This window comes from Myotis nattereri, assembly GCF_964212035.1.
Source record: "Myotis nattereri genome assembly, chromosome: 11".
NCBI lineage: Eukaryota > Metazoa > Chordata > Mammalia > Chiroptera > Vespertilionidae > Myotis > Myotis nattereri.
This window is the reverse complement of record NC_138086.1, coordinates 73,665,905-73,678,754: the sequence shown is the minus strand read 5'-3', so window position 1 is coordinate 73,678,754 and position 12,850 is coordinate 73,665,905. Positions and strand designations below refer to the sequence as shown.

General features: G+C 44.5%; 1 protein-coding gene across 2 annotated transcripts in view; it reads right to left on the bottom strand.

The window, feature by feature from the left end:
- Positions 1 to 12,411, bottom strand: part of CDK13 (cyclin dependent kinase 13) — a gene marked incomplete at its 5' end in the record, with an annotated part of 117,334 nt that extends 104,923 nt beyond the window's left edge. For both annotated transcript variants that reach the window (XM_081102362.1, XM_081102363.1), the window contains one exon: positions 11,180 to 12,411. In XM_081102362.1, the coding sequence (XP_080958488.1) occupies positions 11,180 to 12,411 (1,232 nt within the window). The remainder of the gene's footprint in view (positions 1 to 11,179) is intronic.
- Positions 12,412 to 12,850: the final 439 nt, after the last annotated feature.

The window sequence follows — 12,850 nt, the reverse complement described above, 5'->3', positions numbered from 1 at the left end:
CCACAGGGTTTCTCTCCATCGCCTTCCTGGCCTCCCAAGCAGTACCCTCCAGCCTGGCACGCCAGGTGGCTGTCACTAGAGCCAGGACTCAGAGAGCAAAGGAGCTGGCCCGCGTTAAGAGGGACCCGCAGGTGGCCAGGCCGTGCCCCCACCCCACTTGTCAGTCTCGCTCACGTGGATTGGGCCAAAGCCCGCTGCCCGAGACTGGCGCCATGTGGGGAGGGTCGCAGCGGGGAGAGGGGCGCCCTGACCTGCCAGCCTTGGTGATGATCATCTCGGTGCCCAGCTGATTGAATTCGTCCCACAGAGCCTTCATCTCAAGCTGTGCACTCACGCTGGCCACCTTCGCGTTCTTCTTTACCAGTGCCTTGGCGACAGCTGCACAACTGGCCCTGGGGCCCTTGGGCTCAGCAGCAGCGGCCCTTGCGGCCTGCGCGTCATAGCGACCTGTCATTTTGGTTGTTCTGCTGTAACAGTCACTGGGCTTTTATGATATAGATAAACTTAAGATAGAGCAATAAGCCTCCATGGGGCAAATTAATGATACTTTAATTACGAAGGGATGTCAGTCCTACCATCAATGTTTCATTCATGAATACCAATGATTGGGAATTTATCAACCAATAAAACCAACCAGCATTCTAAGACTGAAAAATAATAATCTCACTTTAAATAGCATATGAAGTGGTGAAGGGATTGAGCAAAAAGGAGAAAAAAACTCATGGACACAGACAACAGTATAGTGATTGTGAGGGGGATAGGGAGAGATGGGAGAGGGCATGGGGGGATAAATGGTGATGGACAGAGACTTGACTGAGGTGGTGAATACATGATACAGTGGACAGATGATGTTATAGAATTGTGCATCTGAAACCTACGGAATTCTAGCCAGTGTCATTCTAATGAAGTCAATAAAAAGGAAAAAAGGTAGCATATGCAGTGCTGTGCAATCCTTTAAAAAAGCTGCTTTTGCTCATTGAAGTATTGCTTGTAACAGCAAATACTGAAAACAACTAAAGTGTCCATTTGTAAGGGACTGGTTCCATAAACTAGGAGGCAGTCATTCACACAATGGAATACTATGCACCTTTGGAATATAAGAATAAGGGAACTCTTCTGAAGCAGGGGGTCCCACGGGGGTGAAGCCGACGAAGTCCTAACGAAGCATGCCTGACTCCGGAGACCAGGTTCAGTGACGCAGATCTAAGTTTATTGTGTAAGTGCAGCAGTATATATAACATTTTGGACCAATCAGAAGTTTACACCATCCTTAGGGCAGCCAATAGTAGGAAAGATCAGGGTACTATGTAGGGGCTCTAGGAGGTGTGCTCAGGTGGGCGCTGCCACTTCCCGGTGTGCCGAGGAAGCTTGTATAGGCGGAGTGTGCTCACGCCATTGCGTCTGCCACTGCACTGGGATAAATCTCCTGAGCTTTTCCCACACTCTTCCTGTACCAACATAGAAAGGTCCCAGGTCATACTGTTAAGGACAAAAAGCAAGTTACAGAAAAGTTATGTAATGTGCTGCCTTTTGTATAAAAAAGTAGGAAGGGAAATAAGAACATATATTCATATTTGCTTTTATTTAAATAAAGAACACTAGACCAATATGAGACAACTGAGTGGCATATAATAAGGGGCAGGGAGAAAAATTCTATTCACAAATGAATTCTATTCCATAAATGCATCTTATCTCCTCCTTAAAAAAAACAATTAAAGAAAGGAAAATATTAAGGAGTCCAGTTTGTACTGTAATCAACATCCAATATAATAAAAGCCCAGCAACCACACATCCCCAGTGGGGTGTGTGCAGGAGGCGGCTGGTCAATGTTTCTCTCTCATCGATGTTTCTAGCTCTCTATCCCTCTCCCTTCCTCTCTGTAAAAAAAATCAATAAAAATATATTTTTAAAAAAAAAGCCCAGCAACCAAACGGCAGAATGACCAGACAGGTCAACCAGTTGCTATGATGTGCACTGACCACCAGAGTGCAGACGCTCAATGCAGGAGCTGCCCCCTGGTGGTCAGTGCACTCCCACAATGGGGTGCTGCTTGGCTGACCAGGATGAGTGGCTGCTACCACTGCAAGAGCAAGCAGAGGGCAAGTGCTCCAACAGAAGGCCAATCCCGGCAGGCCAAGCCCCCCAGCAGTGCACGAATCCTGTGCACCAGGCCTCTAGTATATAAGAAGTAAGGGTAATTTGGGGAGTCTTGGGTGGGGAACCTTAAATACCCAATACAAGAATTTGAATCTGGCCTGGCTGGCATGGCTCAGTGGTAGACATCGACCTATGAACCAGAAGATCATGGTTTGATTCCTATCAGGGCACATGCCCAGGTTGCAGGCTCGATCCCCTGTGAGGGGTGTACAGGAGGCAGTCAATCAATGATGCTCTCTCATCACTGATGTTTCTACCTCTCTCTCCCTTCCTCTCTGAAATCAATAAAAATATATTTTAAAGAAGAAAAATTTGAATCTGTAAATATGTTTTATAGGAAAATGACAGAATCAAAGTGGTATTTTAAGATTAATTTCAATGCAGAAAACGGTAGGAGCTTGAAGAATCAAGACCCAAAGCATGCAGATCCAACAATAAGAAGATCCATAAATTAAGAAGTTTTAAACTAAATCAGAGTGGACTAGAAACCACTGCAAAAGCACCAACAGAACAAACAATTTATTCGAAGTGGGGAGGGAGAAAAGATAAATATTACTTTAAGCATAGCTGTCTGGGAGAAACAACTACCTCTTAAAACACTTGCACACACATATACAAATCAAAAACTTCTTAAAACATAAACAAGATTAAAAGACAAAAGACAACTCATGAAAAATACTTGCTAATTAAAGCCATGCGCGCGCGCACACACACACACACACACACACAAAATAACCAGTTAATATCTCTAATACAAAAAAGGCTCTTAAAAGCTAATAAGAAAACTAACAAAAATCAAGATATAAGAACCAAAAAATAGATGAAAATAAATTTAGCATTATTAGATTTTAAAGAAATGCAACTGAAAACAGGAATGGGATAACTGACAACTCCACAGACAGTGGAGACTGAGGAAATGGGTACTCCAATACTTGGAAAATACAAATTGATAAAAGCTTTCTGAAGATGCAATATGACAGAATTATCAAAACTACAAATGTGCATAGCATTTTTGGCCCAAGAATTCTACCCCTGGGAAATCTAATCTAGAAGGTATTATGGGCCAAATGCACACAAAATTTGCAATAGATACAAACACATTGTAAAAATAAGTCCTAGGAGCTTACAGTCTAAGAGTAGCAAAATGGACTTGGCCAAACAAGTTATAGGACACCAATACAATGGAATCCTAGGAGTCAATAAAAAGAATATACTATATACTACAGGAGGGGTGGGCAAACTTTTTGACTCGAGGGCCACAATGGGTTCTTAAACTGGACCGGAGGGCCGGAACAAAAGCATGCATGGAGTGTTTGTGTGAACTAATATAAATTCAAAGTAAACATCATTACATAAAAGGGTACGGTCTTTTTTTTTTTTAGTTTTATTCATTTCAAACGGGCCGGATCCGGCCCGCGGGCCGTAATTTGCCCACAGCTGTACTACAGGGTACAAAACAGCATTGTAGTATGTTCCCATTTATATAAAATCTTATGTTCCTATGTACATATGCATAGAAAAGTCTAGAAGACTGTTCATCAAAATATCAAGGGTGAACATCTCAAGTGGTTGGACTCAACACACCTTGAATCTCTTACCCTTTTCTATACTAACCAAAAATTTCTACAAGCCTCTACTATCTTTGTAAACAGGTGAAAAATAATGGCAAGCAATATCTGAAAAATATGACTCTAAGAAAGGTAAAATAATTAATTTAATGTTGGATAAATTAAGTTTGGAGTGTCAAAAAAAACCTCTCAGTGAAAGTATCCCTATGCAACTGAAACTAAAGAAATAGAAAAGAAGGCACACAGCCCAGTAACTATTTTCAGCTTTCCGTTTATCTCACTACCCTTTTCTTTTCCACTTTATAAAAATTCCAGTATTAACCTAAATTTTACCCTCTAATCTACATTTTATTTTCCAAATATATTAAGACCATAAGATTCTCCCACAATTTAGATATGCACAATTTAGAAATTTAAGGAACAAAAATCAGTGCAAACAAGTAATACTTCTGATCATTTTGCTTCCAACACCCACTTTAAAGCTTACAGATATCTACATATGAAACAAAGCAAAAAAATAAAGACTTCAGTAATATTTATTTTAAAAGTACACAAGAAAAAACTAAAATGATCTTAAACCCAGCCAGCGTGGCTCAGTGGTTGAGCATCAACCTATGAACCAGGAGGTCTCTCTCATCACTGATATTTCTATCTCTCTCTTCCTCTCCCTTCCTTTCTGAAATCAATAAAGTTATTTAAAAAAATAAAAAACAAGTAAGTAAAATGATTTTAAATAGTGAATGTTAAGCAACATTAATTTTAAACTGGTTTTTCAGAAATAGCTACAATTTTTCAGTTAGCTTATAGGAGCTTGACATTCAGTCTGCTCAGAAAATTATCACTAAGAAAAACACACAACTGATATCTGTGCAAAGATTCATTTGCATTAATCTGTGGAGAAAAATGGTATTTCAATCTAATAAACATTTTAGTATATTTACTTTAAGAAAAAAAAGGTATTTCAATTAATTCAACCACTAATACACTTTGGAATTTGTCCTCTAGGAGCTTACAATCTAGTAGAGAAAACACAAATGTAGTCAGCCAAGTAATTAGAATATTAAATAGGTTTTTTAAGCCCCATAACAAAGAAAAAGCAAAGTGCAAGGAATATAAGAAAAGGAATAAACTTTTTCTAGATGAATGCAGAAAGGTTACAAGATGGAGTGGGATTTGAGTTGGGTTTTGAATGCAACTGGAGGCAGAGAAGAGAAAAAAGGGCATTTCAAGCTAAAAGAACAGCAAGAGTAAAATTAATGAAAGTGCCTCTAAAAACAGAATTCTGTTAGAATGAGGCCAGATCATAAAAGACATTACCTGATTATGCATTAGAAAGCTTGGATTTAATTCTATATAATGAAAGTGACACATCTAACCAAGATTTTAAGAAAATTCTAATAATGAATGAATCTATATATATAAAAGGATAATATGCTAAGTGTCCCTCTGCTCGTCTGACCGGTCGCTACGAAGCGCACTGACAACTAGGGGGTAGGGTAGACACTCAACACAGGATCTGCTGAGCTGCAGAGACTTGGCAGCGGCGCTTCTCGGGTGACGCACCCCAAAACCAGAGAGGAGGGAGCCCGATTCCTCGCTGGGCTGTGCTATTCCACGCAGGGCAGCATGATTCCACCTTCGGCTGTGGGTTATGTTGTTGCTGGGGGCACTGTCGGCCCCGAATCTGGTTTACTGCACACTTGCGTTTGCATTCCACACCCTGTACAACAGCAACTTTGCAGAGTGCCCTCTCACACTCCGGGACCCCTGGGGGGATGTCAGGGAGCTGGTTTCAGCCTGACCCCCGCAGGCCAGGCCGAGGGACCCCACCTGCCAGAGGGACCCTGCTCACTCCAGACTCTGGGGAGGGACCGTGGGAAGTTCACTCCAGGGCATGCCTGGCCTGTCTCACCCAGTCCCACCCCACCGGCAACCTTCTAATTAATTTCCTTTCAATGTGCATGAAACTGTGCATCGGGTCACTAGTCCTCCTATATAATAAAAAGCTAATATGCAAGTTGACCGAAAGGCGAAACGACCAGTCGCTATGACATGCACTGACCACCAGGGGGCAGACGCACAATGCAGGAGCTGCCCCCTGGTGGTCAGTGCACTCCCATAGAGGGAGCACCGCTCAGTCAGAAGCCCTGAGCCAGGTTCACAGCTGGCGAGTGCAGTGGTGGTGGCGGAAGCCTCTCCCACCTCCATGGCAACACTAAGGACCCCTTGGGAGATGTCCGACTGCTGGCTTAGTGCAGAGTGGGCTGAGGGACCCCCTTCAAGTGCACGAATTTCGTGCACCAGGCCTCTAGTTAGAAATAAAAGAATAGATGAATAGGGAAGAAATAATAACAGGAAGTGCGATTTAAAAAAGGGGGGGGGGCCTGAACTAAGGAGCTAAAAATGGAAATGGGATAAATAACTTGTGTTAGAACAAAAATGTGGTAAGGGCTGAGTAGATACGAATGTCAAGTAAGATTTCGTCAGAAAAAGGAGCAAAATACAAGGCCATCTTAATAATAAAAGGAGTGATTAAAAGTTTAGAGATTTAAGAGAGTTCACCTAAATTTACAGCCCTTCTGAGTGTTTTTGCATTTATTCTAGTATCCTATACTTTTGACGCTTTTAAAAAGCATTTTAAGAATTCCATTCATCTAAGGATACCCATGACTTACTTCTATTAAATATATATTAAAACCAGTAGCATTATGAGCTTCTTTTTTTAAAATTCTAGAATGTCTTCATTTTGTATATTTTAGAACACAGGTTTTTAGGACAAAACACTAAGTAATCCATGATAGAGGTATCCCACATCATATGCAAGTGAATACTAATAAATTCGTTTATTTACATCTAGGTCTTTAGATTCACTGGGTCATATTGTTTTTCCATAATGGAGACTCTGCTACTTCTTGGTAGAATAGAACTTCTATAGGTTCAGAGAGACAACCGATTATATATAACAATGTACTGTATTAATTGTACCTGATCTGACTTGATCAACTTCGGATCAAGAATCAATAACTAAGAGTAATTAATGTCTTTAAGAAATGTTTTTTTAAGCTCCTATTCATAAAAGCTATGAATTAGTAAAGACAAAATGAGCTGAAAGAATCTTTAGAAGAACATGTTTTTTAAAATCCTCAAATGTTGCAATGGTGGCCAGGAAAACTGAAATTAATACATAAATATCCAAACAGTAACTGAATTTTAGCAAAACAAATTATTATGTGAGGTGCCCAGCTCCCTTGAATGCCAGGTGAGGTTTGATACAGCATAATACCAACAGCATGTACTTTAGAATCAGTCCAATCCAAGCTGACCTTGTAACAAATCACTTAACTTTTTAGAGTTTCCATTTCCCAAACTATCAACAGAAATGTTTCCAACTACCGGTAACATGTGTTTTGGGGGTGAATGTACGTTAAATATTTATCATATTTATCGATGTGTGGCACATAGTAAAACTCATCTGAGTACCTTTCCTAAACAGCCCCTCTCTTCAGTGCACCCTCATATTTATTACAGGAGCAATCAGCAAAATTATGTGACTTCCTACACTCCAACATTCAAGTATTAAAGAAAATATGGTAAACTGGTTATACAGGGGGGAAGAGTAAAGCTACAAAGTGACTGATTAAATGAAAAGCATGAGCAAAGGACTGAAGGTTCAAATAAAGGCAAAGAGCCGTTGTAACGCAGGTATCAATAGAATGGAGAGGATTTATTCTAGGAACTAATACCAAGAAAAATATCAATCGTGGTTTCAATATTAGTATTTTGAATGTGTTTGCATTTCCTTAAAAATATCTACATTGACAATTTATTAATATGTAAACTCCATGTGGCTGGAAACAGATCCAAGTTTTATTTCCTGCAGCATAACATGTGGTCTATATTAAATACTTATATAATCCAGGCCCACATGAATATTGCATATGCTCAGTAAAGTCCATCATCCCTTCATTTACCCTTTCAACAATTATTGAGTTGACTTCTGTCAGACACTATGATTAGCACTAGGATTATAATGGTGGTCAAGACAGGCTAGTTGCCTTCATGGGGCTCCCAATTCAGTAGTCTATTCCTTAAACAATATGGGTCACCTACCACAATTACTATATTCTAAAAATAAATAAAACTTTTTGTATTAAACTGGACAAGTGAGTCCAATTAATTGTTCCTAAATAGTAATTAATACATTTGCTATATTTAAAAATCTTTAAGTTTTTCAATCAACTATGTTAGCTATAAATTCTGGGCCCCACATTTTAAGCAGGACATTTGACAAACTAGATATAATGTGGAAAATCTAAATAGCATACCTTATGAAAAATGAGTTTGGGGGCCAAGAAAAGAAGACTCAAAAGATATAGTAACTCTTTATATTTAAAGAGGTAGCATACAGGTTTGCTCTGTAATCATTTCAAAGGGTTAAATTTGAAGCAATGGTTAGAACTGACACAGAGCTGGATTTCTGTTTCCATATGAAGAATTCTAATAATTCAATAACATCTAAACCACATTAGATTTCTGTAATACTCTACACTATTTCTATACATAAATTTTCATTTAATTCCTGAAATACACACACACACATACACACACACACACACACACACACACACCACAAAACAGGTATTTTCCTGTTACAGCTTAGGAAACTGAGTCTCCAAGGATCTAGCTAAAACCTGGGCAAACCAAGACTAGAACTTGAGTCCCAGATCTAATGAAATAAGCTGTCTTCAAAGCAACATCTTCCCACCTCTAGATGTATTCAGGAACACACCAAATGGCCAGCTGTCAGGAAATGTTAGTCAAGATATTCTAAAGCTCATTCCAAATCCAATCTTTTAGAAATACTAGTGGTCAATATAAACACCACGAAATATTTCAGTTATGAATGGTTCTCTAGAAGGCAAGTTTCCTAAGGGCAAGGACCTTGTCTTTCTTCTCTGCTATATCCCAGTCCCTAGAACAGTATCTGGCATATAATATATACTCAATAAATACTTGCTAAATATGGATAACCCTAATCACACATACCACTATTATATCAAATAAACAAAATGCATAGCACTATTAGATAATAAAGGACCTTGCTAAAGTATCCAGCAACTAAAAAGCCTGCTAAACATAAAATCCATTCTTAATATTATATCACACTGAAAATTACTAAAGTCCTGAAATTTTGCCTAATCGATTTTCAAAAACAAATTCAATTAAAAAAAAAACAAAAAACACAAACCTTTTGGCAAACCTAAAATATCTTAACTAAAAGTAAAATATAAGGCAGCGATTCTCAACCTGTGGGTTGCGACCCCCTTGGGGGTCGCCTAAGGCCATCGGAAAACACATATATAATTACACATTGCTTTTGTGATTAATCACTATGCTTTAATTATGTTCAATTTGTAACAATGAAAATACATCCTGCATATCAGATATTTACATGACGATTCATAACAGTAGCAAAATTACAGTTATGAAGTAGCAACGAAATTAATTTTATGGTTATGGGTCACCACAACATGAGGAACTGTATTAAGGGGTCGCGGCATTAGGAAGGTTGAGAATCACTGATATAAGGTCTTACAAGATGTAAAGAATAAATTTGGTGAAATGACTTTTCAGTATTGATAGTCTGCGTAAAGCATCGATCAACTAGCATTTTGAGTGTGCTTGAACACTGTAAGAATGAAGAAATGAGCATCGAACAGACTGTCAAATTACAGCGGGAAGGCTGGGGAGGTGTTGGGGGAGGGGGTGTAAGAGATCAACAGAAGGACCTGTATGCATGCATATAAGCATAACCGATGGACACAAGACGGGGGGGCGGGGGTGAGGGCATGTGCCGGGGGTAGGGGAGGCCCGGGGAAGGTCAATGGGGAAGAAAAGGAGACACATGTACTACTATTTGTAATACTTTAAACAATAAAAATAAAGTTTAAAAAAAGAAATGAAATGTATACAGCTGTTCTGGTTTAAAGATAAACTCATACCTGTATCTCTATTCACATCACATCTTTACAAACACTAGGCTGGCACTTCAAAAAATCTGCTAGCCGAAACCGGTTTGGCTCAGTGGATAGAGCGTCAGCCTGCAGACTGAAGGGTCCCGGGATCGATTCCGGTCGGGGGCATGTACCTGGGTTGCGGGCACATCCCCAGTGGGGGGTGTGCAGGAGGCAGCTGATCGATGTTTCTCTCTCATCGATGTTTCTGACTCTCTATCTCTCTCCCTTCCTCTCTGTAAAAAAATCAATAAAATATATTTTAAAAAAAAATCTTTTAATTTTACACGTACATATACTATACTTAACAACATAACTCGTACATAGAGGTACTAAGCATCCATTTGTCATTACTGAAAGAAAACTAAGACCAATAGGAAAATCACAATGAATGCAAATGTCATTCTGTAAAATCCTAAATTACGAGGCCTAGAATTTCCAGACATCTTAAAGAATATAAGATCATGCAAAATACTCAAAAGTTCCTTATAATTCACCGTTCCTACAGGTAGTTATATATCAATGCTCACGCTTTTTTTTTTGAGAAATACAAGCAAGGCAGAATAGCTATATGAAAGATTTACTCTAATTTTGCTAGGTTAAATTTACCTTTTAAAAGATTTCTAAACAAAAATCCTAATATTTAAGGGTCTACTAGTATTTTACTTTAAAGTAAGTGTAAATAGTAACTCAGAATAATAGTTAACGTGAGAATGTACTAGAACATTTACTTGGTTACACTGGACTACATCAACTAGATTACATTTGCACGTAATTAACAACTGGTGTCATCAAAAACCAACAACCTTAAAAAAACACACCAACAATCTTGTCTTTGTCATTTTTCTACTTTTTGAAATTATGACTGAAAGACCGCATAAGAAACTATTACCACCCAAAATATCGCAAAATGAACTTTCTTCCTTGTCTTCAAGAATTTAGAACTATAAGCTTTTTCCACATGTTAAGAAATACACCTTACAGAAAAGCTGCTTTCCCATCGTTGACACATTAACAACCTATCTAAACCTGACATCAGCACGTGACTCAAATCCTCCTTTATAATAAATAGCCCCTAAATCTTCAACAATGAAACCCCTTTAGAGGGCTTTCAAAAAGAGTATGACACATTAAACAAGCTCTGGGTTTACCCGAACTAACGGTGCTGGAAATACCAAGGGCAGCTGGGAGGAACCTGTTGACCGATCCCTGCAACAAGTGTAAGGCTTTGCCCTCTCCCGGGAAACCTCGCTCACCGAGGAGCAAGCTCGGCCGGACCTGTTGCTGGGCCTCCGCCCCCTCCACGGCGTCACGGGCGCCCAAACGCCTCCCCGGATCCTCGAAGCGCGCCCCGAGCGGGGGTTCAGTCCCGGGTGGTTTTGCAGAGCCCCGTCACCCCTTTCCCTGCCCCCCGGAACCCGGCCGGCCCGGCCGACTCACCTGATGACGGGGCTGTAGGGGCTCCGGGAGCGCCGCCAGCTGCTGCTGCTGTAGGGGCTGGGGGACACGTCGCCGCCCCGTTCGTACGAGCTGTGGCGGCTGTAGCTGGGGGAGCGGCGGCGGCTGTAGGGGCTCGGGGAGCGCGCCAGCCGCCGCGAATAGGGGCTGCTGCCCCCTCCCGCCGGGCTCGGGGACTTGCGGCTCCGCAGGCTCTGCGAGGCCCGGTGCGACACCGGGCTGTCGTCCCGGCCGCCCAGGGGGCTCAGGGACCGCTGCCGCCGCCGGTAGGCCTTCGGCTCGCTCTTGTCCTCCCGGTAGGCCTTGGGCGGCTCCTTGTAGGCCGACGGCGGCTCCTTGGACGACTTAGTCCGGCTCCGGTGAGCCTTCGGGTCCCGGTCCTTGCGGCCGCTGCTGCTGCTGGACGTGGCCGAGGCGCTCTTGCGGCGGCCGCCGCTGCTGCTGCTGCTGCCGCTCTTGGCGGCCTCGGCCCGCTCCTCGCCGCTGTGGCTGTGGCGGCTGCGGGACTTGGAGGCCTCGCCGCCGCCGCGCTGCCCGTCCCGCCGCCGGTGCTCGCGGTGGCGCTCCTTGCTGCGGCCGCTGCTGCGGCGGCGGTCCCGGCGGGGCCGGCGCCCCGACCCCGACCCCGACCCCTCCCCCCGCCGCTGGGTGCCGGAGGAGGAGGCCGGACTCCCGCCGCTGCCCCCCGTCCCCCCGGCAGCCGTCGCCGCCGCGGCCGCGCTGGCGCCCCCCAGCAGCAGCCCCTGCTCGGACTGGGAGCTCACATCCTCGTACTCCACCAGCGGGGTCACACCCCCGCCGCTGCTGGCACCGCCACCGCCGTCCTGCTGCGGCTGGGGCAGCGAGAAGACCCGGCGCTTCTCCGCCTCCTGCCCGGCGCGGGGCCCGCGGCGCCGCTTCTGCCGCCCTCCGGGGCGCCTCTTGCCTCTCGCCAGCCGCTTGACCTCCAGAGGGGGGCCCGGGCTGAAGCAAGAGGAGGAGGCCGCGGCGGCGGCGGCGGCTGCGGCGGCGGCGGCCGTGCCGGGAGCAGCCAGGAAGAGCAGAGGCGGCGGGGGCGGCGGCGGTTGCAGGAGCTGCGGCTGGAGGAGCGGCAGCAGCAGCGGCGGCTGCTGAGGGGACAGGAATCGCCTCCGCTTGCGGCGTTCCTCCAACTTCTTCTCCGCCCAGCTCAGGCCCCCGCCTCCCCCCAGCGCCGTGTCCGAGCTGCTCGGCATCGCCTAGGGCTCGCCGCCGAGCGCGGCGCGGGTGCGGCCTCCTCCCGGGTCAGATCCTGGCCATCGCTCCCGCCGGAAACGGGACCGCGGCGGCGGAGGGACACCGAGCACCCGGGCGGTGCGGCGCGCAGGCCACGATAATCCGGGTCGGGACGCGGGTCCCCGGGTTCCAGGTCACCGTGGGGTACGCAGCGGCCTCCAGGCCCGAGGGCAGCAGGGATCCGGGCGGCCGGGCTCCGGTTCGCGCTGGTCGTCCTAGTCCCGAGCAGCCGAAACAGCCGATGCGCCGGGCGGGCGCCGACCGGCGGGGGAGTCCGGAGTCCTCCAAGTGCCCCCGGGGCTGCGGAGCGGCCTGGGCCGCGCTCGGCTCCGGCAGCGCAACGCGGAAGTACCACCTTCGTCGTCGCTTCACTCCATCGCGCCCTGACGTTGGGTGCGA